This window comes from Rattus norvegicus, chromosome X (assembly GCF_021556685.1).
Source record: "Rattus norvegicus strain SHRSP/BbbUtx chromosome X, alternate assembly SHRSP_T2T, whole genome shotgun sequence".
Lineage (NCBI taxonomy): Eukaryota > Metazoa > Chordata > Mammalia > Rodentia > Muridae > Rattus > Rattus norvegicus.
This window is the reverse complement of record NC_141554.1, coordinates 75,485,251-75,510,962: the sequence shown is the minus strand read 5'-3', so window position 1 is coordinate 75,510,962 and position 25,712 is coordinate 75,485,251. Positions and strand designations below refer to the sequence as shown.

At 38.7% G+C, this 25,712-nt stretch overlaps 1 protein-coding gene across 5 annotated transcripts in view; it reads left to right on the top strand.

Annotated features, from left to right (window-relative positions):
- Hdac8 (histone deacetylase 8) overlaps positions 1 to 25,712 on the top strand; it is a 207,613-nt gene that overhangs the window by 86,534 nt on the left and 95,367 nt on the right. For all 5 annotated transcript variants that reach the window (NM_001126373.2, XM_087600346.1, XM_087600344.1 and 2 more), the window contains exons 8-9: positions 7,554 to 7,726; positions 10,605 to 10,699. In NM_001126373.2, the coding sequence (NP_001119845.2) occupies positions 7,554 to 7,726; positions 10,605 to 10,699 (268 nt within the window). The remainder of the gene's footprint in view (positions 1 to 7,553; positions 7,727 to 10,604; positions 10,700 to 25,712) is intronic.

The following is a 25,712-nucleotide window of genomic DNA, read 5'->3' as shown; positions in this document are numbered from 1 at the left end:
ATATATGCATATAATAACAATTAATGAAAAAAAGAAGTCATGAATTTGAAAGAGACCAAGGAAGGTTTAGAGGGAGAAAAGGGAAGGGTAAAATGATATAATTATAATCTCAATAAGTAATAAAAACATTAAAAAATATAAATTTTGACAGAGATTCTTATAGTAAATTAAAGCATAAGAACAACATAAATGAAATATTTTGTTCTTTAATTTGAGTAACTAGGGTAATTTAATTTCAAATAAACTGAGACAGGAAATAAGTGTTGACAAGAATGTAAAGGTATTTGAGCACTCAGACACTGCTGGTGGGCATGTATAGTGGTGCAGCCACAATGGAAAAACCTCAAACATACAGTTATCACATAGCCTAGTAGACATACACACACACACACGAATTAAAAATGTGTTTACACAAAAACTTGTACATGTATGCCCCCCCCAGTAGCACTATGCATATTAACCAGAGAGTAGAAACTAATAGACAAGCACACAACGAAATATTTGTTGATTGAAAGGAATGAAGAGCCAGGTGTGATGTAGCACGCCTGCAGTCTCAGTATTTGGGAGGTAAAGGTAGGGTCAGGAGGTGTTTGAGGCCATCCTTGGCTACATAGTAAAGTTTTAGTCCAACGTGAGCTACACAAGACCCTGTGTCAATATTACTCCACAAAAGAGAAAAATACAAAACTAGTTTATGTGATAACACAGATGAACCTTGAAAACTTATGTTAAGTGAAAGAATACAGACACCAATGAGTAGTAACTATTTGTGGTCACAGGCTTCATCGGGGCATGAGGAGAAAGTTCTAATATCCTTTGTAGTTAATGACTACATAATTCTGTGGCTACATTAAGAAAAAAAGCAGAATCATACACTTCAGATGGAGGAATTGTATGATATATAAATGTCAACTGTTTAAATACTTTGTACGTGTGCATGTTATATGTACAAAATGTATGTGTGTATGCGTGTGCGTGTGCGTGTGCGTGTGTGTGTGTGTGTGTGTGTGTGTGTGTGGCTGGAGAGATGGCTCAGCGGTTAAGAGCACTGACTGCTCTTCCAGAGGTCCTGAGTTCAATTCCCAGCAACTGCATGGTGGCTCACAATCATCTGTTAAGGGATCTGATGTCCTCTTCTGGTGTGTCTGACGACAGCTACAGTAATTCATATAAATACAAATAAAATAATATTTTAAAAAGTGTGTGTGTGTGTGCGCATGCACGCGCGCATGCATGCATTCGTGTAGGCTAGCGGGTCACCCTCTGGTGTCTCATAAGCCTTGTGTTTTTGCAACAGGATCTCAATGAACCTGTAGCTTTCCAATTAAGCTAGACTAGCTGGCCAGCAAGCTCTAGGGATCCTCCTGTTTCTGCCTCCCCAGCCCGGATTACAAGAACATGCCCCCATATCCTGTGTTTTCATTAGTTCTGGAGGGATCTAAGTCATGTCCTCATCCTTGTGCTGCAAGCACCTCACTGATTACTGTTTCCTTAGCCCCTGGTTTAAATATACTTCCAAAACACCTGTAACTGAAGGAGTACATGCTGTTGACCAACTGGAGATCTTTGAGTAGACACAGCTACCAGTTGCTTTGCGGTTTCAAAGGCTAACAGAGAAAAGGACACGTATAGGTGGCTCAGTCTCAGTTAGCTCTCTTCCCTGCAAGAAGTATAAGGGACCCTAACATGGATAAAACCTTGGCAGCATTGGCAAGGAGGAAGAAGCATGGGCCATTTGTCACCCAAAGAAAGTAAATCCTTTGAAGGGTTAGAGATGGGAGATGAGAAAAAGAGCTCAGAAGTGGTCCATAGCCCTTAAAGCAACAGGAAAGAGAATCAGAGCCCCAGAGAGGATAGCACTATGAAGAAGGAATCCATTCCAGGTAGACTCAAGGAATACAGGAATGTACTTACTACACAGAACCTCAACCACTTAGTTACCACAAGTATGAGGCAAGGATCGAGCTTAAAATATTCCTCTCGGGGTTGGGGATTTAGCTCAGTGGTAGAGCGCTTGCCTAGCAAGCGCAAGGCCCTGGGTGCGGTTCCCAGCTCCGAAAAAAAAAAGAAGAAAAAAGAAAAATATTCCTCTCAAACTCATTACCAGCAGTTAGTTACCCATGGGGAGGAAGTGGAGTTAAGGGGGCCCCTCATTCAATAAACTTTTATATTTGATATTGGGGGGTGGTTTTGTTTTGAGACAGAGCCTTCCTCTATGGTTCTGAGTGATCTGGTGCTCCTATGTACCCTGGATGGCCCTCCCACTGGCATAGCTCTTTGCCTCCCAAGTGCTAGGATTACAAGTGTATACTACCATTTTTAGAAATATGTCACGAATGCCCTTTCATAGTATTTATTTTGCTGTTGAGGCAGGCTCTTGCCATGTAGCCTAGGCTGCCCTCACACTCACTATCCTGCCTCAGCCCCCTAAGTGCTGAGAATTTTATTAGAACAGATGAGTTGAACAGATTTTATTGAACAGATGAAAAACAATTGTTTTTCAATCAGAAGTGAAATAAAAGGTTGCCAAATTCCAGAAACTGAGTGGTCTTTATCAATCTATAAATGTTTATGGATTTGATGGTCTAGAGTTGTAAATATATATCGTAGTGAAAATGATTCTTTTGCATTATCAGCTGACTGCAGGAGAAGAGAGCAGAAAATGTGGATAGCATGGATTAATCGAAGGCCTTATGTTGGCAAGTTTGAGTTTCTGAAATCACTAACCTTATTCTCAGAAAGAAAACAGGTGGTTGGTGGTTTGAAAACAGGAAGTGATCAAGCAATCACTTCTGACATGAATAAAGAGCAAGTACAACAAGGACATGGGAAGACAGAAAACTGGAGCAGACAAAGGAGTTTGGAGTTGCGGGTCTTAGACATGAAGTAGTTCCAAGTGTTTATCAAGCCATGCTTAGGAATAACTAAAGTGGAATGCAGGCAGACATTGTTGTTGAAACCAGAAAGACAAGTAATGTCAGAGAATTGGTTCTTGGAGAAAAGTGAGGTGGTTTTGTGTTTGTTTGTGTTTGTGTTTGTTTGTTCATTTAATTCTGTAAACCCATTGCCAACCTTGAACCTTGCATACAGTAGGCAGTCAATTAACATTATTATGGCTGGGTAGTTTGGTGGGTGGGTGGATAGGTGGATCAATGGATGAACAAACATAGCACTTTACACTGTTTTGTGCTTCCCCATCTTCTACTCCCTACTGAACCATCAACGCTATCAGGCCTTGGCCTCTGGATTCTCCCCTCACCCCTTTTTGAGACAGGTCTCAAAGTTGTAGCTAATCTGCTAATTCACTAATAACCCAGGCTGCTCTGAAATACTGGGCAATCCTCTTGCTGCATTTTCCTATGGATTAGTTTTATAAGAATGTGTTATCATCCCCGATATAGGTAATAATAGGTACTTGACTCTGGGTTTAAGTGAATGAAAAAACCCTGAACCACAGAGAATAACAATGAAAAGAGAGGGGGTTGGGGATTTAGCTCAGTGGTAGAGCGCTTGCCTAGCAAGCGCAAGGTCCTGGGTTCAGTCCCCAGCTCCAAAAAAAAACAAAAAAAACAAAAAAACAAAAACAAAAAAAAAAAACAATGAAAAGAGAGAAAAGAAAAAATATTGAACCAGAAGCTAAAGCTAAAGTCCTCAAGGGAGGTAGAAGGATATTTTATAGGTCTAAAGACAAGAATTTTAATAGTATTTGTTTAATATAAGCAAATGATGTTGACTTCAAAGTGGAGATAGGAAGCCAGGCCTAGTGGCACAGGCCTATACTTTCAGCACTCAGGAAGTTAAAGCAGGAGGTCTCCATGAGTTCTAGACTAGTTGGGGCTACATAGAGAGACCACATCTCAAAAAAAAAAAAATAAAAGCAAATTATAATAAACAAGCAAGGAGAGAAAGAGGGAGTATGAACTTAGAAATGGTCGTTTCTCCACATACCACCCATTCATAGTCGCTGACCTCTAACAAGCTGCCCACCCCTCCAAGTTTTTCTAGATTTCCCTGGCCCTGGCTCATTCCCATGTTGTCCTCATGCCTTGAGAGCTTCCACGTCCCCTGTGCTTCCAGCCGTTAGGATTTTTGTCCTTACATGTAACATCAACAATCAGAGCTCTTGCATATATTTTTTACCAAGATCAGTACTTACAGGTCTCCAGGGGCTCCCATTTGACTGTCAAAACAAATGAAAACCTGAGTACTTTTCCGTGGCCGCCAACTTTCTGTAAACCGAGGTTTATTCAGTGTACAAATGCCTTACCTTTTTCAAAGCTTCTGATTCCTGTTTTTTCTACCCATCCAGAGCCTGTTTCACCAGAACTCCCTGAAGACTCATTTTCCCTACAGTTCTAATGAAGACAACTGTTCCAGAAAAACCTCCTTTCCTTTCCTTCCTCTCTCCTAATTACCAGTCATGAACATTATAGGTATCTTCTTTTCTTGGGTATCCCTTCATGTTGCTCTATTAATTTTGTCATGGAAGTCCCTCTCAAGTCCCTGTCTTTCTTGTGTCAGTGGCCTGTAGATGGTTGTAAAAGCCCTGATCAGCCCTCAGTATTGTATTCTACACTAGAGTTCAACTTATCTCTTAAGATGAAATTTTAATTGTGTCCCTACACAAACAGCAAACACATTGCACATGTACGTGCACGCATATGGTGGTTGAGATACTTCACACACTTTACATAAAACCCCACTTGCTGTTTCTAGCCTGTATGCCACATGTATTTCCTTCTCCAAACCTCCTCTGCTCTTAGCAACTTCCATAAGCATCCCTGCGACTAGCTCCCCTAACTTGACTGCACAAACCTTCAACCAACTTCCTCTTTTTCTGCTGGGCTTTTTGTTTTCTTCTGTTTGAACATTTCTAGAGATCAAATTCAGGTCTTATGCCTGCTACTGTCTATGCTTTAAAATAACTCTTTAAATTTTCATTGAATTTATTTATTTTACTGGGTGGGGCACATGTATAACAGAGTTAGTTCTTTCCTTCTACTGTGTAGGTCCTGGGGATTAAGCTCGGGTCATCAGGCTTGGCTGGAAATATCTTCACCCATTGTGCTATCCCAGTGGCTTTAACAAAACTTTTATTTCAAAATAATCACATATTCACAGGAAATTGCAAAGACAAGTCCTATATACTTCATTCAGACTCTACCAACTGTCCACACATTCACTTATGTGTGTGTCTATGTAATGTTATCGTATCTGTAGCCTCACATGACAACTATAATCAAAACACAGAACTTTACCATCACATGGCTGTGTCATGCTACCTCTGTAACTGTCACAGCCATCTATAACTCCTGGCAATAGCTAATTAATGTCTTCCCTCTGTAGTTATGATTTTACAATGTTATATGAATAGAATCACACAGTATTATTCTTTGGAGATTGACCTCGTGTACCCAGCATAGTTTCCTTGTAATGCACTCAAATTCGTTGTGTATAATAATAGTTTATTCCTTCATATTGATAAACAGTATTCCACTGCTCTGCCTGCTGTTTTTTTAAATCATTTACCTATTAATGTACATTTGGATTTTTTCCAGTTGAAGCTATTATATGTAAAGATGCTACACACATTCACGTACAGGTTTCTACATGAAAATAAGCCTTAACACTCTGGAATCAATTGCCCAAGATTGCAATTGCTAGCTCATAGGGCAAGTCTATTTTTAGTTTTGACAAGAACTGCTATATTGTTTTCCAGAGTGGCTATACCATTTTACATTCCCACTAACTGGATATGTGTGATCCCGTCTCCACATCTTCACCAGGAATTATTATCACTGTTTGCTTCTTGCCATCTTGAGGATTGGCTCCTACATGGTGTTCTCATCTTTCAAGACCCAAAGAGCCTCCATAGCCTCTATAGGGCCACTTCTAACCTCACCTGGACCAGCTCACTTCTCTCTCCCTTGTGCCATATTTGATACTTCATTTATCATTGTGTTTTAGTTATTGATTGTCAGAGTTTGTGCATTCCCCTCTATTCTGAGCTACATGATAACACAGACCATGCCAGATTCCTCTTGATTCCTGGAGCATCTGATCCAGTTCCATTGTGGACACATAGTGGGTGCTCAGTAAGTGGTGCTAAGTGAAAGAATGAAATGAGAGGAAAGAAGTAGTCTCCCTCCCCCCTCCTGCGACAAAGCTTTTTAAAATAGACATCACGCCTTTGTCTGTGTCTCCCAGCAGCAGTTAATAGGGTGCTCTGTTTGTGTAGATGCTCAATAAATGTCGCCTAAACTGTTCAGGTGGCTTATCTTTCCTCTGCACCCATGAGATAAGCACATGAAAGAGAGAATAGACCTAAGAATCCTTGCATTGAAGATCATATGTCATAAATTTTGTAATATTCTTATAATCTCTACAATCAGTCAGCATTCATCTGTGTGATGAGAAATCAAAACAAAATAGTTCTTTAAGTCAAAGAATGTCTCTGGGACCATCATTTCATAGCTTGGTTACATATGACTTGGGGACGGCAGTGTTTTATATCCCTGAATTCCTTTTGCCATCTCAGAAGGATCTGGGATTTTTCTGTTTTTCTGCACTGGTGTAATTTGACATGTTGATTATGAGAGGGTCATTAACTTCAACATTTTTGATCACTTTTTGACTCTGTATTTTCTCAACTCTGAAGTCTGTTAATTTGCACTTGTTTATATGTCTCTGTAAGAGTTACTCTGGCCCTCGAGGACTGGGATGTGTTTTGTCTGGAAAGTAGATTGTAAGCCCCTTGAGAGCAAGGACCTTATAATTCCTAGGAATGCATTCTGGACATTGTCAGTGTTCAATTAATGACAATACTGGAAGCCTGACTAAGGTTACCTGTCACATTGACGTTTCCCTTTTCATCTGTAAAGCTTCATACACTCTGCAAATGGCTGTTCCGCTGATATGATAGCATTGATTCTACTCAAAATTACACTATTACCCACTGCAACTTGTTCTTTTGGGTACTTTCAAATTGTAATTTTTGACCAGTTTTAATACCGTTCTCCTTATAATACCATGCTTACATATGCACTGGGGAGGACTCTATTTCAGGACCCTCGAGTCCTCTGCATAATGAAAAGTAAGCTGATACCATTTTGGCTTTCGGGGCTTGCGCCTCTTGCCCCCACTCCAACTGTGATTGCTATCTAAAATTATCAGAAGGAAACCTTCATAACTATTCAGTGTGTATGTTTTATTCTTAGTTCTAAAATGGAATAAACATGTATACTATGCCCCATGGCCATGAAAGTTAAACAGATATGAATTTTTCAGTGGAGTCTAGGTTATGAAATGAAAAGGGAGAAATTGTTTCATTGGTGATGGTGGATGTAGGGGAGTTATTATCGTAAGTCAGGTTTACTAAAGTATAATGCACATACAGCCTGGTCCGCCATGTAAGGTGGACAGTTTGATGTGATAGGTTGCATTCCCATTACTGGATGATTGAACTATCCCTCCAACAAACCTTACTCCTACTGCAAACCCCTAACTAAAGCCGATCTTTTTCTGATGATTCATGCCCTTCCTCTTTCCGACAGTGTACTAAAGGAAGTATACCAGGCCTTCAATCCGAAGGCAGTGGTTCTACAGCTGGGAGCAGATACCATTGCTGGAGATCCAATGTGCTCCTTTAACATGACACCAGTGGGAATTGGCAAGTGTCTGAAGTATGTCCTTCAGTGGCAGTTGGCAACTCTGATTTTAGGAGGAGGTAAGTACAAAGGAAAGTCACCAAGAGAACTTGTCAGTCCTCCTCCATACTCTCTTGACATAGAAACTAAGTTGAATTTCTTGGATTGGCTAGTACTAACCTGCATGTGGCCCAGAAGCCTAAGTCTATGAAATAGATCACCTCCCCAGTTGAGCATAGACAAGTGCTCTGGCTTATCCCTACTTGGCTTGACATGGCTTTGACACCTAGGCACCCTGAAGTTTGTTTCAACTCTGGAATAATGGTTCAGAGTAAAGCATTTGCTTAGCATACACAAGACCCTGAGTTCAAACCTGAGCACTGAATAAAAAAGAAGAAATTATCTCAGGTTATAATAGAGGATCTCAGCCCCAAAAGACTGGGGCCTCTTCTGTCAGAATAGTCATTAATTCAGTTCTTACCATCATGTTTTAGAAACATAGCAATGAAATTCTATCTCTCCTCATACAAGAATTGTAAATGCATGAATTAATTGAATAGGTAAGCTGAATTCAAGAGTTACTCGTTTCCCCCAAGCATGATTCCGTTATAATGAAGCAAACTTGAGAGATCCATAGTCTCTTGTGCATTCTTGCTTCCCTCATACTGATATTTACATTATTTAACTAACAGAATGCCAGGTGTGTTTGAAAGAAGCATTTATGTTTGGAACCAAACCTCAGCCACCGCTATAGGTGCCTTGCTTAGGATCTTCTGTTTCTCTACCAGCGACAGTCTTTATTTCACTGGATCAATAAATTGGTATATTAAAATAAGGTCAAGTGGGTTGAGATTAAAATGTACATATATGTCATATATGGTGGCACATGCCTATAATCCCAGTACATGGGAAATACAATCAAGAGGATCTGGAGGGCTAGCATAGGCTACATAAGACACTGTCTCAAAAATGAACAAAAGTGCATATATGGAGGCTAGAGAGATGGCTCAGTGGTTATGCCCTTGCCTCTCTTGGCAAAGGATCCAGGTTCAGTGCCTAGCCCCAAATTGGCAGCTTATAACCCTCTGTAGCTCCAGTTCCAGGGATCTAATGTCCTCTTCTGGACTCTGTGATCACCTGGCATATATGTGGTATATACAGATACACAGAGGCAGAATACTTATATACATACATTTTTTGTAAAAAAAATGTAAAAGCATATATGATGAACAAGCTAATGGTTTGTTTTTATCACCCTCTTGTAAAACCCAGTTCCAGGTAAATTCTGGGAAGGGCTTTATGTAAACAAGTGAGCATACAGCACAAATACACTAGCTTAGTCCTTCCTTTGACATCCTCAAACCCCAGAGGGATCAAAATTAAAACTGCTTACAAGATACACTCTCTTATGAAAAGCTGGCATGAAATTTATTAACCTCATCTCCATAAAAAGATGAAATTGATAGCCACCGCACGGCATATTACTTCCCTTACCAACACTAAGAATGTGACTGTGATACAGGTCTGGCTAGAGGAGAAGACCTTTCTACGACAGACATCTGTGAGAAGTTAGCTTTTGTCTGAGGCTATAGCCTTCTCTTAAAGAGCCTATTAGCATTAGCTCAAGCCCTTTCTTTGCTTTTTAACCTCAAGCTTGGCCCTTGAATGTGTATGTGCAACTCTTCTTATGCAATATGTGCACTTCTGAAAATGCCTGTGCATAAGTATAATTTTTTCAAGCAAACAATATTATGTGTACACAAGAGATTGCATACTCCTTTATCAAAAACCTATAGTGATTCCTTTTAAAGTGCTTAACTATGCCAAATAAGTCTGTCTTACAGACTAATTTTCCAAGCTAGGGATGTTTAAAGTAACATCCAAAGTGGATAGCTGATCTCCTCTGCTCTTATTAACACATAGACAATTAGTAGAGATTGCTACATTCTTAAGCTTCCCACTGAGGCCTGAAAGACACACACCAAAAACCCTAGCCTCCCTGACCTTTCAAATAAAAGGAACACTTAAGGAAAGGGTAATGGTGCATCCCAGTTTATATATGTTAGCCCAGTGTAATAGTGAATAGTATCATCTATTGCTCTTAAAAGTGTATCATTTTGGATGACAATGTACATGGTCACCCTACCTAAAATAGAGCTGATTTTATTTCCTTTGGTCTGCTCCGAGGTTAGGAAATTATTCCATTTTACCCTTATACTCTTGGAATTTAGCTAAAGGCCAATGTTCTAATACTTGCATGGCAAAGCACATCCATTCAGCACAAAAATATGCTGATTATTAACCAGTGTAGTATGGCTGCTGGGTGACTGTGACAGGACCTGACGAGATGGGTCAGGGTGTCAATCATCAGCCCCTTCCTCGGCTCACTCTCTTTGATCTCTGCCACTAGGCTTGCGTTTTGTGGTGAAAAGGAATGCTGATATTAAAAGAAGGAAGTCTGTTTCTGTCAGCACTTTTCTTTTCTTTTTCCTGGATGCCTTTAGGACTAGATCTGCCAATAGCTTTAAAATACAAATCGCAGCCAACAGTTACTTTATAGAACTGTTGCAAAATTCATCTGAAAAACCATCACGTTGGGTGGGTCACCTCCAGACATCTGGGTTCCCGGGTTCTCAGTCTCGCTAATGTCTCGTGCTGAAACGGAGGTGCTTGCCTTCCTCTGGTGAATATTTGCTGGAAGACGAGAGCCTCTTTAATCTGTGCTGCCCTTGAAATTCCAAGTTCCACTCTGTGCACGGTCTGACTGGTCCCGTGAAGTCTACCCATTGGGTGGTTACAAATCTCATTAAGGGATCCTTAAATAAGATTGTGTAAGTTGGATTTGTCTTTTTAGCCCTTTTATTAAAACACTTTTCTCTCCTTCCTACCCGCCCCTCTTCCCTCTCCTGTTGTTTTGTGACTATACTTTCCTAACTTCACAATTCTTGGTGGAGACAGGAGGCTACAACCTTGCCAACACGGCTCGTTGCTGGACATACTTGACCGGGGTCATCCTAGGGAAAACACTATCCTCTGAGATCCCAGATCATGAGGTAAGTAAGGCTCTGACAAGTCCTCTCTTCTTTAAGGGGAAGAGCTGAGTCATTCCACCTAATCAAAATCACGTCCTCACCACTCAATACCGTTTTGTTGAGAGACACTTCAATAACAATAACACACTGTTTTGGCAGAATAGTGGACTCTTGTTCCAAAATAGCCAAGACCTTCTGCCTTTTTTTTTTTTTACAAAAGCTCTCAAAGGCCAACCAACTTTAATTTCTCAATTAATTACAGAGACTGTGGGAAGGGGTCACCTGTTCACACAAAGAACTCTTTGGAATATGTACATATTTTCAGCCCCTAGTCCCAAAAGTGAAGGGACTAGTTTTTAAATACATAAGTGAGGTTTTGGGTTGTTTTTAAGGGTGTCATAGGTGAGATGAGACACACAGTCCTTAGTGGTCATCCTATTCTTTTGTCTTCGGTTAATGTAAAGTTCAGGGACCATAATCACTAAGAAAGTCAGGTGTGTTGCGTTTCCAGCAATTAGTGGTACAGAGATCGGGGCTGGGCCATCAGAACTGAAATTTGTCATTTGAACCCTTGCCATTGCCTCTAGTCATATGAGATGGCCTTAACAAAGCAGAAATGTCTGTTTTAGTTTTCCCAAAACAAGTAATAGAAGCTGTCTGGGAGTGTGATGGTAATCATTAATTCCAAGGTGTACCACACCTCTTCCCACCTACTCCCTTCCCAGGCAGGGAGTAGTAGTCTCACAAGCGAAGATATAGCCACAGACCTTAGACTGTGTGACCTAAAATAACAAAGCAGTCCATGAAGCCCCACCTTCTCCAGCTATTTCCCAAAGATGAGGGATAGTGCTTTGCTTGTAACGTTATGATTTCTGCCAAATGTGCTGCTGTATACTTGAGAGCATTATGCTTTTTGAAGTCCCTATTTTTTTTAAAATTAGAAGTAACTTAAACTAATTTGTTTCCAATTTTCTTCAAACCATAGGTGAGGTATATAATACGTAACTCAAGAGAAACCACTCAATATGTCTAAAATACAAATAGAAGGCATGCTATAATTTGAGACAATTTGCCAGTGTCAGGGTTAATGGAAACCTCTTTTCTTGACTTGACTTACCTTTATTCAGTATTTGGAAGCTTAATGAAATATAAAGGTAAGTGCAGTGAACAAATGTAATTGCTGTTATTGCTGTGGGAATATCTCAGATTGCATTGTAATTTAGAGCGCTGGGACGCCAAAAGCTGATCAAGTTATGTCAGAAAGCAGCCGTAAGCTGTAGTCGTCTGAATTGAGAGTGAATGTTATGTTCCTCAGAAGCAAAAGCAAATCTAATGATTCACCTGTATTAAAAGAGTGATAAAATTTTAATAAACACGAATATTGCCTCTGGTACCTGGAGAAGCGATGCATGTGAACAGATATGGGTTTGGCCTTACAGATTGAGATGGTCTGTCCTTATATGGACTCGTTGTACAAGATTGAATGAGATGTAACGTGTGTCAAGTGCCTGAGACATAGTCTGTGGCACCTAATAGACAGTTCAGAAATACAAGTTCTTCCTTCCCTTTTGTGTGTTCCACGCTTCTCATACCCAGACGTTTATGACTCTGTCATTCACATATTTGTCCAAACCCTCTGTGAATCCCTTCTGTCATATTCTTTGGGTATAAGAGATATGAGTCATCCAAGAAGGAACAAAGAAGAAAATTGAAATGACAGTCTTCAGGTACAATGAGATATTATTTTAATGAAAATTGCCAAAAATAGGCCACACAGTATGAAGGCCTATATAAGTTTTGTGTCACAATACACAGTTGCACACAAATATCCGATCTGCAATCAGATCATCAAATGGAGATAAAAACAATATTCTCTGTGTTTCCATTATTTACTAGGAACTGTACTACTCTCAGTGTCTTAAAAGATGCAGAGGTCAGTAAGACCTTATCCCCAATCTCATGTGGCTGGAGACGGAGAGTGTGCATGGGAGCTGTTCTGGTGCAGACAATGAAGGGCAGAGTAGAAGCTGTAAAACCAGACATGCTGTGAGAGGCATTCTCTCTCTCTCTCTCTCTCTCTCTCTCTCTCTCTCTCTCTCTCTCTCACACACACACACACACACACACACACACACACACACACACACACACACACACACACTCCTGTAATCTCAGCAGTCTAGCTACTAAAGGAGGATTGTGAGTTTGAGGCCAACTTAGGCTGCACAGCAAGTTCCAGGCCTTGTCTCAGAAGAAGAAAAAAAAAGGTTGGAGCTGGGGAGGTGGCTCGGTGGTTGAGAGCACTGACTGCTCTTGGAGAGAACCCAGGTTCAATTCCCAGACACCCACGTGGTGGCTTAAAGCCATCTGTAACACCAGTTCCAGGAGATCTGACACATTTTTCTGGCCTCCGGGGTTAACAGACATGTCAGTGCTGCATCATCATATGCCCTTCCACAGTTTTCCTCACGTAATTAGAAGATAGTCGGAATGGTGGCTATGGACATGTGCATCAACTGCAAAGGGAATACAAAGGAGGGCCCAAAATACCCTGCCCTCCAGGAGCTAAAGGGGGACTAGAGAAATACAGTCAGCACAAGATCAAGCTATTGCAAACAGTCAGCTATGGCACAGCTGACTTACTATCTCTGCTCTCATTCTTGGACTTGTTCTTCCATCTCCTAGAGTAATCCTCCTCCTCCTCTTCCTCCTCCTCCTCTTCCTCCTCTTCCTCCTCCTCCTCCAAATGCCCTTTTCCCAGTTGTTCTTCCATCTCCTAGAGTAATCCTCCTCCTCTTCCTCTTCCTCCTCCTCCTCTTCCTCCTCCTCCTCTTCCTCCTCCTCCTCCTCTTCCTCCTCCTCCTCTTCCTCCTCCTCCTCCTCCTCCTCTTCCTCCTCCTCCTCCTCCAAATGCCCTTTTCCCAGTCCTGTGCTGTCTTCCTGGGTCTACCTACCATCCCGTGTTTTTCAAAACCCTGTCGCCTAAATTTGGAGCTATTCCTTGATTCCCTTATTCATCTAACAACTATTCATAGGGCTCCTACTACGTGCCAGGACATTTTCAGTTCTGGATTCAGTTACACAAACAAGTATACAGTGTCCTCAAAAATACTGCTCTCTAATTAAGGCAACAAAGCAGTGCATGCTAATCCAGGACAGGAAGGAAACAAAGTTGGGAACCCTTTCAGCAGAACAATGACCTAAGCTGAGAGTACTGGTGCACAGTTGTAATCTAACACTCAGCAGGCTGAGGCAGGAGGATCACAAGTTCAAGGAAAGCACAAACTACCTACACAGCAAGTTCCAGACCAAACCAATGAGACCCTGAAATTTTGAACTGGATATTCAAAGACTGGTTGAGAGATTGCCAAATGATAAAGAGAAAGGTCTATACAGTATACAAAAGAGACAGAAGCTGTAGGACCAGTAAGAAATGTGCTATGTGTTTAATACGGAATGTATAAGAAAAGAGGAACATTAGTGGCTTTAGTGGGAACTGTGGTCAGATATGAAGAACCTTAAATGCTGCATTCATGAGCCTGAAAAAATATGAACTTGGTTTTGAGGAAGCTAATTTGAAGCTGGAAAAATACTTGAGTGGTTTTTAAAACGTGTGCTATTCTTAGAGGGGACACAGGTTTGGTTCCCAGCACCCACATGGTAGCTCGCAACTGCTTAGAACTCCAGTTCCCTCTTCTAATCTCTGCAGGTACCAGTCATGCATGTGGTGTACATACAGTACATTCGTGTATGCAAAAACACACATACACACGTAAGATAAATCTAATATTTTTAACTGAGAAAGCTTGTTTGTTAGAAAATAGAAAATAGATTGCTAAGGGGATAACCTTGTAAAAGTTATACAACCAAGTTAAAAAGTTCAGGTATACTCCTAGAACATTTAGTCAAAATGTTTGTGAACAGAAGTAGAACAGATTTGGCTTTTGTTTTTGTTTTGGTGGTTTGCATTGATTTTTTGATATTTTTATAACAATTACATATAAATAATGAGATGTCTTGGTGATAAAACATAGGTCTAAACACAGTTCATTTGTTGTAACTATCCCTTCTACACACATAGTGTGAAGATAACTTTACAGACTTATTTTAAATTTTTGGCATAAAACAATGTAAGGTGTGGTCATTACCAGTTCTCATATAAGATTAACACTAAAATATTTAGATTTTGAAACATTTAGGCTTTCAGATTGAAGATCCTCAAACCTGTACCATTTGTCTGGTCACCTGTGGTTGGTTGTCTATTTTAGCTCTCTCTTTAGCAGAACGTTAAGCACCCACCTAGCTGGCATTCTTGACTAAACAGCTAAGCAAGCAAGTATATAAGTATGTGTCAGAATTTACGTCGAGAGATTTCCTTTTTAAGGTGGGAGAAATGGAAATACCGTCCTCCTGGCAACACAGGCCAACCCTAGTGCCAACTTCCTCCCGTTTGCAAGCAGCACCATATATCCAAGCCATGAGAAATCAGTGTAACCCAAGGAAAATTCTCTATTGCCATGCAGGGAAGGGATCTGAAAAGGCAAGCCCAGCAGATTCTAGAAGCATTTAGGGGTGGCGCTTGGTGCACAGCCTCATGAGGTACAAAACACTGATGACATAAAGCCAGTAATCAGGGAGTTGATGTCAGCCTATGCATTGGGAAGCCAGGGTGGACAGACAATCATAGAATAAAGTGATGTCAGAACTGGGGAAGCGTCAGAGAATTGGAGCATGCATGTATGATTGGGCCCTGAAACTCTACAATGAGCAAAAAGCCCAAACATTACAGAAACCCATAAAAAAGCCAGTGCATTGTTAAGTAGCACTATTACATGGAAAAATATTCTATAATGTAGTGTTACTATTTAGATCCCATCATCTGAGTAAAGCAGTTTTATGTACAGGCTGAACATTTATAATCTAAAAATCTAAAATCTGATAAAACTTTTGAGCCCCAGCTGAACACACATAATCGTTGAGTTTACTAACAAAAACAAATACTCTACTTCACCAGACTGCTTTTGATTTTAAAAAAGTAGGAAACTATCATTCACATTAAGAAATTAATATAGCCATTAAAATAAAATTGATTTATATACAAATTGATACTAATGTAAAAGTCTTTAGATATAATCCACTGAATTATATGGCTTTATTTATGAATAATAATGTCCTAATCTGTTCTCTCAACCCATTTACTTATATAGTCTTAATTTCTAATTTTAATTTAAATAATCAGGCTGTACACAAATTTTGTTCAATTTATTCTTAAGCATTTCATGGTGCTAATTTTTTTGGACATGGAATACCTTAAGTAATTTCTGGTAGTTTGTTGCCAGAGTATGGATCTTACGTAGACTATTGATCTTGAATTATGTAACCTTGCTGCTTGCTTTTCTTGTGATTACTTAGCATGTTCCATGTACATGAACAAGTATCTATGAATTAGAATTGTAAGTCTTCATATGTAATTGTTATATCTTTTACTTCTTTTTCTTGTCTTACTGCACTGGTTTAACTGTAGGTTAAAACCATCAGTACAGTGTTGTGGGAAAGAACTAAGTGGACATCTTTATCTTTGCTCACTCCTAGTCAAAGAGGCAAAGCACTTAATTTTTCCCTGTACGGTGTGATGTGAGCCCTAGTGGTTTTGTCCCAAGGCAGATTGTTTATTAGGTAGGTATTTTTCTCACAAGTGAATGTAGAAGTGTGTTAAATGCTTTTTCTTTGTCCATCATTTAGTTAGAATGAAGACGTCATGTGCAGTAGCTGCAGTCCCCAGATAAGGCCTATGAGGCCTATGTGGTCATGTTGTGATACCTTGTTTATTTAGTTTGCTGAAACTTGGTCAAAGTTGCTTTGTGGCTACTAATATTAATGATCATTTCTTAATTACATATTAGCAATTTGTCTCTCAAGAAATATATTCCTTTACTCATTATTGTTTTAAATGTCTACAGATCTGTAGGGATAGCCCTTCTTTCACTTATGGTTGTAATGACTTCTATTACTACTACTACTACTACTACTACTACTACTACTACTACTACTACTACTACTACTACTACTATCACCACTACTATTTTAACTTATGAACTATCAAGTTCCCTGAAGTGTGGTTTTTTTCTTTTGGTGCTTGTGTATGTTTGTTTCTGTGCCCCAGAGATCCTACTGTCTCTGCCTCCCTAACACTGAATCATCAGTACATAATGACTTTTACATGGCTACTGGAGATCAAACATAGGTCTTCATGCTTGCCTGGCAAGCAATTTATCAACTAAATCGTCCACCAGCCCCTGCTTTTGTGTATGTGTGACAAAGCTACACGTAGCCTGGGTAACCTAGGACTTGTTTTGTAGTTAAGGATGACCATCAATTCCTGGCTGTCCTCCTCCCTCACCTCCAGAATGGTGGAATTAAAGGTGTGTGTCATGACATCAGACTTGGGGCTTTTACTTTTTCTGAGCTGTAGCTTTTGATTTTGTTGGCTTCTTTTGTTATTGATTTTCGTTCTTGTTCTAGTTTCTTACTATAGAAACATAGCTCGCTGGGCCAGGTAAGACGGTGTGTGCCTTTAATCCCAACACTTGAGAGGCAGGGCAAGTAGATTTCTGTGAGTTTGAGGCCAGCCTGATCTACACAGCAAGTTTCAGGCCACGCTACATAGTTAGAACCTGTCGCAAAATAAAACGAAACTTAGCTCATTGATTTTTAATGTTCTTTTTTTTTATAATAAGAGCATTTTGAGCTATAAATTTCTATGTAAGCACCAAATTAACTGCTTCTCACAAATTTTGATACAGTTGGTTTTTTTTAATTTTCATGTGAAAAATAATTGTTCTTTTGACATATGGCTTATTTGTAGAGACTTTCTTTTTAATGGACCGTCAAATATTTAAGAGCTTTTTATATTTTTAAATTATTTTTATTATTTTTGAGATTATAATATAACTACATCATTTACTCCTTTCTTCCATGTCCTTCTATATACCCCCACCTTGTCCTCTTTCAAATTCATGGTCTCTGTTGTAATAATTGTTGTGACATGTGTATATGTACTTAAATATATATTCCTAAATGCGATCTTCTCAGTCTATATAATACTACTTGTATATATGTTTTCAGCATTGCCCATTTGGTATTGGAGAACCAATTGGTATGATCTTCCCTGGGGAAGACTATTCTCCTACCTTTAGTACTCCTTAGTTGCCTGTATTTCTTCATGTAGGGTTGAAGCCTTGTGGGCTTTCCACCATCATTCCAATGTTAGCATTTTTTTTGTCCTTGCTTAGCTCCTGTTTGGGAAGTCATACTGGTAAGACTTTATTGGTACAGCCTCTGACATTACTAGGAGACAAAAGGCTCACAGAAAACCTCCTAATCGTCTTGCTCTTATAATCTGGAGTTTCAGTGTTGTGAACCACCATGTGTGTGCTCTGAACTGACTCACATCCTCTACAAGAGCAACAAGTGCTGTTCGCCACTGAGCCATCGCTCTAAACACCCCTATTTTTATTTTTATTTAATTTTGTTGTTACCAAAGAATATACTGTGCATTGTTTCAGCTCTTTTATGTTTATTGACAATTTTATGGGCAACATATGATTTATCTTACAAAATGTTTAATATGTAATCTATAAAGAATATGTGGCCTGTTGTTCTTGAATGACGTTTCCATCATTATCAATTAAGTCAGACTGACTGCGAGTGTGGTCTGTATCTCCTATATCATATGAATTTTTTATTACTTGTTCTGTTGGTTGCTGAGAGCTGAACTTTCCAACCATGATTTTGATTTTCGTTATTTTTAAGTTCTATCAATCTGGGCTTTTCATATACTTTTGAAAGTTTATTAAATGCATGCACACTGAGGGTTGTTATGTCTTCTTGATGAATTGACTCCTTTATTATTATGAGATATCCCTCTTTATCTTCATTGTTTTGAATTCCACTTTGTCCAATTTAATACTGTTACATATTTTTTATTTAAGATCTTTATTATTGCTTGTGTGATAAATCTTTTTCTCTCTGTTCACTTTTAATGTATTAACCTCTTCATGTATATAGTGGATTTATATAAACAACAGATAGTGATGCTTTCATAATCAAGTATGTTAATTTCTCTGCCTATTACTTGAACAATTTATAAATTTAGCTTTATATCCATCTTCATCTTTCTTTTCTATTTATTTCATCTGTTTTGTCCTTCCCTTTCTCCTTCCTCCCTTCCTCCCTCTCCCTCCCTACCTTCCTTCCTTCCTTCCTTCCTTCCTTCCTTCCTTCTTTTCTTTCTTTCAAGACATGTTTCTACACATAGCCCTGGGTATCCTGAAACTGACTGACTAGACCAGGCTATACACTAAGTCACAGAGATCCGCCTGTGCTTGCCGCCTTTGATCCACATGCCTATAACCATTAACTGGGATTAGGGGCATGCACTCCCATACCTGTGTTCATCTCCCCCTTAATTACATGATGACGGGAGATGTTGTGTGTTGTGTGTTTTGTCTGCTGTGTGGTGCTAGGAATGGAACCTAGCTAGGACCTTGCACATGCTAAGCTTAATTCAAAAGAAAGGAACAAAGATCACATGAGACAAGTAGAAAACAAGTAGGAAGATGAGAAGAACATGGAATATTTTTTCAGGATTTCGTTTCCTCTCCATACTTACTTACTAGCTATACTTTCCTTTGATGTTTTTATACTTGATTTGGTTTTTACAGCAAACTTTTATTATATTTTATTTATTTTGTGTGTGTTTATGAGGGCATGCGCATTTCACGCTGCATGCACATATGGAAATCAGGAGACAAATGAGGAGAGTCTCTCCTGCTACCATGTGTGTCCCAGGGACTAAGTTCAAGTCATCAGCTTGATGGCAAGTACCTTTACCCTTTGAGCCATCTCACTGGCCCCAGCACGAATTTTTAATTTAGGATTTCCTTTCAGATGTTGTTACTCTACTTCCAGCAGTGTTCTTGTATCTCTCGCTTTCCTTCCTATCATTTCAGTCACATCCTTCTGCTTTATGTTGGAAGATGAAAACTCTTTGATGATTGTTATTGGTTTGGCTTTAAATAGTCAGTGATACTTTACTTTATACTTTATTTTAAACTATTTGAAATTAAGGTAAAAATAATAAATCCAATCTGTCCTGCTGTAAATAACCTGTCCTGCTGTAAATAACAGTTTTTGATGAAAAAGAACTATTTTCTAAGACTTAAATTCCATGAGAAGAAATGTTATTGTGAGACTTCCACCCATCTCTTTATCCTTTGGCTTAGTACATAAAAGATCACTTACCTGCTTCTTCATTCAAAATATGTTGATGTGGTTTTAGTTCAAGTCTATGACAAAAGCAGAGGTTCACAGGTATGAAAATGACGCTGAACGTTAGCTGGAAAAGGGAGGAATGTTTTAATAACTTTTCCTGATCTTTATGTGCATTCCTTAAGACTACACCAAAACAAAGCTCTACAGACGGTAATTTCTTTAATGTCAATGCAGCATGGGGCCTGAAAGGATGTCAGTGAATTTTTACATACTATTAGGTTAAATTTGTATTTTGAATGGATATTTGACACCCCTCCCCTTTTACATAGTATTTGGAAAATATCAGTTCACTGGGTTAGAAAAACATTCAAAATGTTCGTACATTTTATGCAGTATAAAAAAACATTGATGCCATCACTGTATTCACTGGGGGAAGCTTAAGTTTTGAAATGCTGTCAAGCTCACAATGGCAGAATCGAGTTTTCAGAAATCACAAATTTGTTATCATTGACAACAAACACATCAGTTGTTTATCATAAAAATCATAGGCTCTCTTCATTTTCAACAAAACATTCACCAGATTTCAAATATTTAATCATAATGTTGAATCATCATAATCCATCAGTTAGTTGTTCTTTTGGGCAAAAATAGTATTCCATGAAAACTAGCTAGTTAATGCTCACAGCTTAATCACAGAGAAGCCATTGTGCGACAGTCTATACCAAAAGTATCTCATCCTACTTCCTAGGAATACCAAATCCAGCAGCCAGTTTTAACAAATTAGCAGTTTTGCTGCTTCAACAAAGACATTCTTAAGTAAAGTTGGATTTTTTTTAGTGAGTTTATAGCAGTAAAGGATACAGTCCCCAGCGGTATGCTTGATGCTACTGCCCAAATCTGTACATGGTGCCAGCAGTTTTCCTCACCATTGCTTTTGAAGTGCCATGCGAGTATAAACAACAGTGTTCCAACATAAACCATGAGCTTCAAACAAGTTATTCAGCACTTTAAATATTGTAGCACCACTTCTGTTTGTGTCTAATCATTCACATAAAAGAAAGTCTTCTCCTAGGATTATTTACTACTGATACCATGTGACTGATAGAAGCAAAACAGCAGATCAGGCTGCACTGACATGGGTCTGTTGGTAAGAACACAGTTCAGAAAGTGGGTTGCTATTGAAGTATCCATGTTTGCAGTTAAATGTTTCAATCTATAAGCTACAGAGTCACTGCGAAAAGACAGTGCCTTGAGTATTTTCAGTAACTTTTCTTCCAGTAGGCAATGAACAGTGCCAACTCTTCAAGGCTCTATTGTCCTCTGAGCTTGTGGCCTGCAGTTCTCCAATCAATAAACGTATCTATCCATGAAGCGTCCATAAGATGCTTCAATGCCTTCTCAGTTCTAGTTCAAAAAGTGCTAACAAACAATTTTAGTGTTTATTTATTTAATTAGTTATTGGATTTTTTTCCTATTAAGTCAGAGTTGGACTACATATCCCTGACTCCTCTAAAACTTGCTGTGTAGACAAGGATGGCCTCAAATCTGCCACAGAGCCTCCTGCCTTTGTACAATGTAAGCACACAAGAAACTGAGGCAAGAAGATTGACTCAGGTTCAGGTTCAGCCTGGGCTCCATAGCCAGTTCTAAGCCATCTTGAGCCATGACTTAGACTCTGTTTCAAATATAAATAAATATCTTTATTAATATAAATTACACATATATTCAAAAATCTGTTTCATATGAAACTATGTGGTAAATTAGTAACAAAAATAATTTTTATCATATTTCCATTTCTTATAATTTCCCTCAATTTCTTTGAAGTGACTCCCTTCCTTCCATGAGTCAGACCCCTCACTGATGCTTCAGCTTCATCATTTTCAGGTTCTATAAAAATAGATGTTGCAGCACTGGTTTGAAAACGCAAGGCTTTTCATCTTCCTTTGTTCAGCCAACAACAGCACAGTAGGGTGACTTCAGTTCACAACAGTTTATTATATATTTCTAAAGAGCCAGAAGAGAGGAATTGGAATGCTCTCACTACAAAGAAATGAGGAATGTTGAAGGAGCTAAAAATGCTAATTGCCCCGATTTTATCATTACCCATTATGTACTTGTATCAGATTATAACACCACTGTGCTATAAATATATACTGCTATTATCTGTCAATTAAAATTTTAAATTAACATCTAAAAAATATAATATGTAAACAGTAATCAAAGGATGTGTTAATGTCTATTCCTTTAAAAAAAACAACTATTTTTTTTACCATATAATCTAGCAATTACATTCCTGGGCATTGTTCCCAGAGAAATGAAACCATCCACATAAACTATAAATAAATGTGTAACTTTAATAGTCCAAATTGGAAGCAACCCAAAAGTCTTGTAATTTATAAATGGTTAAAAAGAGTATGATCCATCTATGCTATGGAATACTATTCAGCAATAAAAACCAATGAACTATTGATGTGTGGAATAACTTGGATGGGCCTCAAGGGAGTTACACTGATCAAAAATAGCTGCTCTCAAAGGAGCGGATGGAAAATTGGACTACAGAGCTGTACTAACAAGTATAGTGTTGCATTAGCACAAAAGCAGAAATACAGACCAACAGAATAAAATTGAGGACCCAAAAATAAATTCACACAACTACAGCCACCGAATCTTAGTCAAACTGTCAAAAGACATATATTGGGTGAAAAAGAAAGAAAAAAGCCTCTTTAATAAGTAGCATTTGGAAAACTGGATATCTACATATAGAAGAAGGAAATTTGATCCAGATTGCTCATCTTATAAAAACAAATCAGTTAGAAATGGATCAAAGACCTTATTGATAAACCTGAAATGCTTAAACTGCCAGAGGAAAACAGAAATAAAACATTTCAAAATATGGGCATAAGCAAGAAATTTCTCAAAAGGACTCCAGCAGCACAAGAAATAGCCCCCAAATCGACTAATGGGATTAAATGAAATTTTATATGAAATCATGAAGCCTCTACACAACAAAATAATAATCACCAGAGTGAAGAAACAGTCCGGAGGTGAGAGAAAAACCTTTCCCAATCACACACCAGACAGGGGCTTAATAGCTACAATCTATAGTGAGCTCTAAAATGTAAACATATGGAAAAACAACAACAAATAATCCAGCCAATAAATAGGTTGTCTCAAAAGAAGTGCAGAACTAGAGAGGTGGCTCAGTTGATAAAGTATTTGCCATGTGAACATGGGAACTCAAGTTTTATCCCCAGGGCCCATATCAAAAGCCAAGCATTATGGCACAGATGTGTAATCCAGCACTGCAGACCTCTGGGGCTCACTCACAGCCCAGCCACCCTAGACAGATCAGTGAGTCCAAGGCCAGTGAGAGGCTGGCTCAGAAATACACGATGAGAGCTACAAAGGAAAACTACCCAAGGTTGACTCCTGACCTACACCCCACACACCCCCAAACATAAACCTATATATACATACCAAAAAATTGCAAATGTCTAATATATATTTTGAAATTGTTTAATCTTTAGCCATCAGGAAAATGCAAATTGAAACTTTCTGCAATTCCATCTCACTCTCCCTCAAGAAAACCCATAAGAACAAGTGCTGGTTAGGATTCGGGTGATGGGGCTGGAAACTGCTGCAGTCAGTGCAGAAATCAGGATGGGGCTTCCTTACAAATTAGAAATGCTACTACCATATGGCCCAGAGAGAGACCGCTCCTGTGTGTAAAGCCAAAGACCCCCAAGTCAGCATCCCATAATGATACTTATACACCCGTGTCTGTAGCTGGTATAGTCATAATAGCTAATATACTCATTGATAGATGACTAGATAAAGAAAAGTTGGCATGTGTACATAAAGAAATGTATTCAGCTGCAAAAGAGAATGAAACGGTAATACTTGCAGGAAAGAGAATGGAACTGGTGACCTTTATATTAAGTGAAACAAGCCAGACACACACACACACACACACACACACACACACACACACATACACACACACATACACACACACACACACACACTCTCTCTCTCTCACACACACACACACACACACACACACACACACACACACACACACACACACTTTCTTGGTTTTTTGTTTTGTTTTGTTTTTTAGAAAAAATGTCTCTATGTAGTCCTGGTTGTCCTGAAACTCATTTTATAGACCAGGTTGGCGTCAGACTCAGAGAGCTGCCTGCGCCTGCTGGAAGTAAAGGGACGTGCCTTAACATCTGGAATGCATACCTGATGTTTTGTAGACTATTTTGCACATTATTTTTTTATTCAAAAAGCTACCATTTCAAGACAAAATACAAATCAGAAAATGGTACAATTGGGAATTATTATTATTAATTGTCATTGTTAGCACATCAGGGCTTAACTCTGACATTTTAGTTTGTTTGTATTTTGTTCTGTTTCGTCCTCCTGCCTCCATGCTGTTTTAGGTTTTTGTGTTGGTAATCTTCCTTCTTGCACCCATAGCTTTGGCTGAGAAACGCCCTGTCATTGAAGCTACTGTTCCTGTAGAGCAATAGCACATGACTTTTCTTGAAGTGCTTCTAAGATGGTTTTCTTTATATGTTTTTGTTGTTTTGTTTTCTTTTATTTTTTGAGACAGGATCTCTCTGTGTAGTCCTGACTGTCCTGGAACTCTAGGTAGACCAGGCTAGCCTCAGATCCACTTTCCTCTGCTGTCTAAGTGCTGGGACTAAAGGTGTGTGCCACTGCCACCCAGTTCTACATATGCTTTTATAATATTCCCTTCTTTCTTTCTGCACAGGACTCTGACAGACCAGTCTCACTAACAGGAAACTTTCCCCGAGGCTATTTCCTCTGTTGTTCAGACTACATACTATTTTGTTTTCAAGTTTACTAATTTTTTTCTCTTTCATCTCAATTACTCTATTTGACTTACCAATTATTTGGGTTATTGTATTTTCAGTTCTAAACTGTCCATATCTTCATTAATTTTGTATTATTAATATTTTCTCTGTTTTTGGTTTGTTTCTAATGTGTTTATAAATGCTAACTGAAATATTTTTGTGAAATAATTCTGTCATGTTCATTTTCTTGGTGTCGAAGTTCTCATTGAGATTGGAAACTGCCTAGCAATCTTTATAATTGATGAATTTTTTTTGAGACGTTTAAGTGTTCAATCTCATCTCATTAAAAAAAAAACTATGGCAACACTGAACTCTCTACTGTAATAGGTAGCAGCTTTGTGTTTGAGCTCAGTCACTCACTACACCAAGTATTCTAAGCACTTAGGGGATTAGCAGGTAGATTATCATTTTGTGGCCAACCTAGGCTTATACAAAGAACTCCAGACCGCTCTAAGCTATATAAGTAAGGCCTTGTCTGAAAACAAGCAAAGAAACAAACAAACAAACAAAAACCATTACTTTGGTAAAATTCTTCTCAACCAAGGGCCTGTTTCATCTTTTGCCTCAATGTTGATTCTCGGGTACCCAGGGAGTGCCTAATTGAGAAACAGAACATGGTGCTATACCAGATGCTTTATGAACTTAGCCAAAATCCCTTAGTAGTTTAAACTGATAGCTCATGGACTAAAACATTAAAACCATATCTAAATGAAATATTATCCCCTTATATGAATAAAGATAGCTATAAAGAAAGATAAATGCCAGAACATGAATATTTGAATTTTAAATTTTATCAACTATCCAGGGAGTTATTCTATTACCAAAAGACTATATAGGTGGGATTTATGAAATGTAAATGAGAAAAGAGTTTAAAA